The sequence below is a fragment of the Sapajus apella genome, unplaced genomic scaffold, assembly GCF_009761245.1.
Source record: "Sapajus apella isolate SASKATOON/1434 unplaced genomic scaffold, GSC_monkey_1.0 scaffold34, whole genome shotgun sequence".
NCBI lineage: Eukaryota > Metazoa > Chordata > Mammalia > Primates > Cebidae > Sapajus > Sapajus apella.
Window position 1 is genome coordinate 11,817,621 of NW_022436974.1, and position 1,473 is coordinate 11,819,093.

The 1,473-nt window shown below is 36.9% G+C and overlaps 1 protein-coding gene across 1 annotated transcript; it reads right to left on the reverse strand.

The window, feature by feature from the left end:
• Window positions 1-737: 737 nt before the first annotated feature.
• On the reverse strand, window positions 738-1,473 carry LOC116563120 (tripartite motif-containing protein 49D-like; the record flags this gene model as incomplete). Its single annotated transcript, XM_032295673.1, has 1 exon — window positions 738-1,473. A coding segment is annotated over one exon (558 nt), but the record flags the coding sequence as incomplete, so codon positions are not given.

Below are 1,473 nucleotides of genomic sequence, written 5' to 3' on the forward strand. Positions count from 1 at the left end.
CCCAGCTAATTTTTTGTATTTTTAGTAGAGACAGGGTTTCACCGTGTTGACCAGGATGGTCTCGATCTCTTGACCTCGTGATCCACCCGCCTCGGCCTCCCAAAGTGCTGGGATTACAGGCTTGAGCCACCGAGCCCGGCTATTGGTTTGCATTTCAATCCTTGTATCATGTTTTTTGAAACACAGAAGTCAACATTATTAAAATAAACCAACTAATTTTTGTCCTATTTAAAAAATTCTTATGAGAATATTGTATCATATTCCCTTTACCTTCAGAACTTCAATCTATCAGGAAATGACTGTGTATGTTTTCGATATTTGGTCACTTTTTTTCCAGTATTTAATTAATCCAGCATTGGTCGGATCAACTCATGTATTTCAATGTAGAAGAGAACACTAATAATGTAGGATTATTTATATATGTGGTGAGAACTGCAAAATAAAACCCAGCATAGAGGGTCAAATAATATTACCTCAAAGGATATATTAATACAATGAAACATGATAGATAAGTGCAGTATGGTTAGATAAAGAAAAATATTTCCCAGTTATCAGAGCCTTCACTCTAAGTTTTTGCATGAAGCAAAGGATCCTAACTCTCTTCCATTGATTTTAACTCCACTCACACGTCTGTTATCTATTCTTTCACTCAGTGACAGTCAGCACTAAAAAAAGTATAATTTATGCCATAATCATAATTTTTCAAAAATTATTTAATAAAGAACCAATACATATACTTTTAGTGTTTTCATCATATTTAATAGTAACACAATAAATGAGTTTTGATAACATTAGAAGGCAATTTAAGGCATAAAATAGAACCCATTTGTCCTGTTTGACAAGGCACAAGGAAAAGGGCTTCCTGGGATAAAGGGATTCCTCCAGCATATGAACACAGTTCTGATTTTGCTCTGTTCAGAAGTGAATACAGCAAAAGACAGGCCTGAGGGGAGGTGAGAAGGAGCAATTAGGGATGGTGTATATAAGGGAACTTTGATTAACATCAACAAAGCTCACAGTTCTAGCTTCATAATCCAGGAATAATCCTACTGGACTGGTAGGTCTTGGGACATATTGCAGCATAAGTGGGGAGGTGGTAAAGACAGTGCAGTGAATGTCATTCTTAACACATCCAAGAAGAAAGAGTCCCTCTTCTCCATGTTTATTGCCATTGTGAATCTTCTCTTTCCAGTACTCATTACAGACACCAAAAGCCCAATTCCAAGAATTCCCCACATGGGCCTCCCAGTAATATTTGCCAGAGGTGAAAGTCTGAGCACCCCATGCAAGAAAACTTTCAGATGCATTGATATGGGGCGCATCTTGACGGTGACATCCAATACACAGGCTTCCCAAATCTCCACATAGAAAGAGACGACTGTTGGCTTCTTCATGATGCAAAGTAATATCCACTGCAAAAAAAAAAAAAAAAGCATAGACATGTAAATAAGAAAAAAATATTGTTCTATTGAG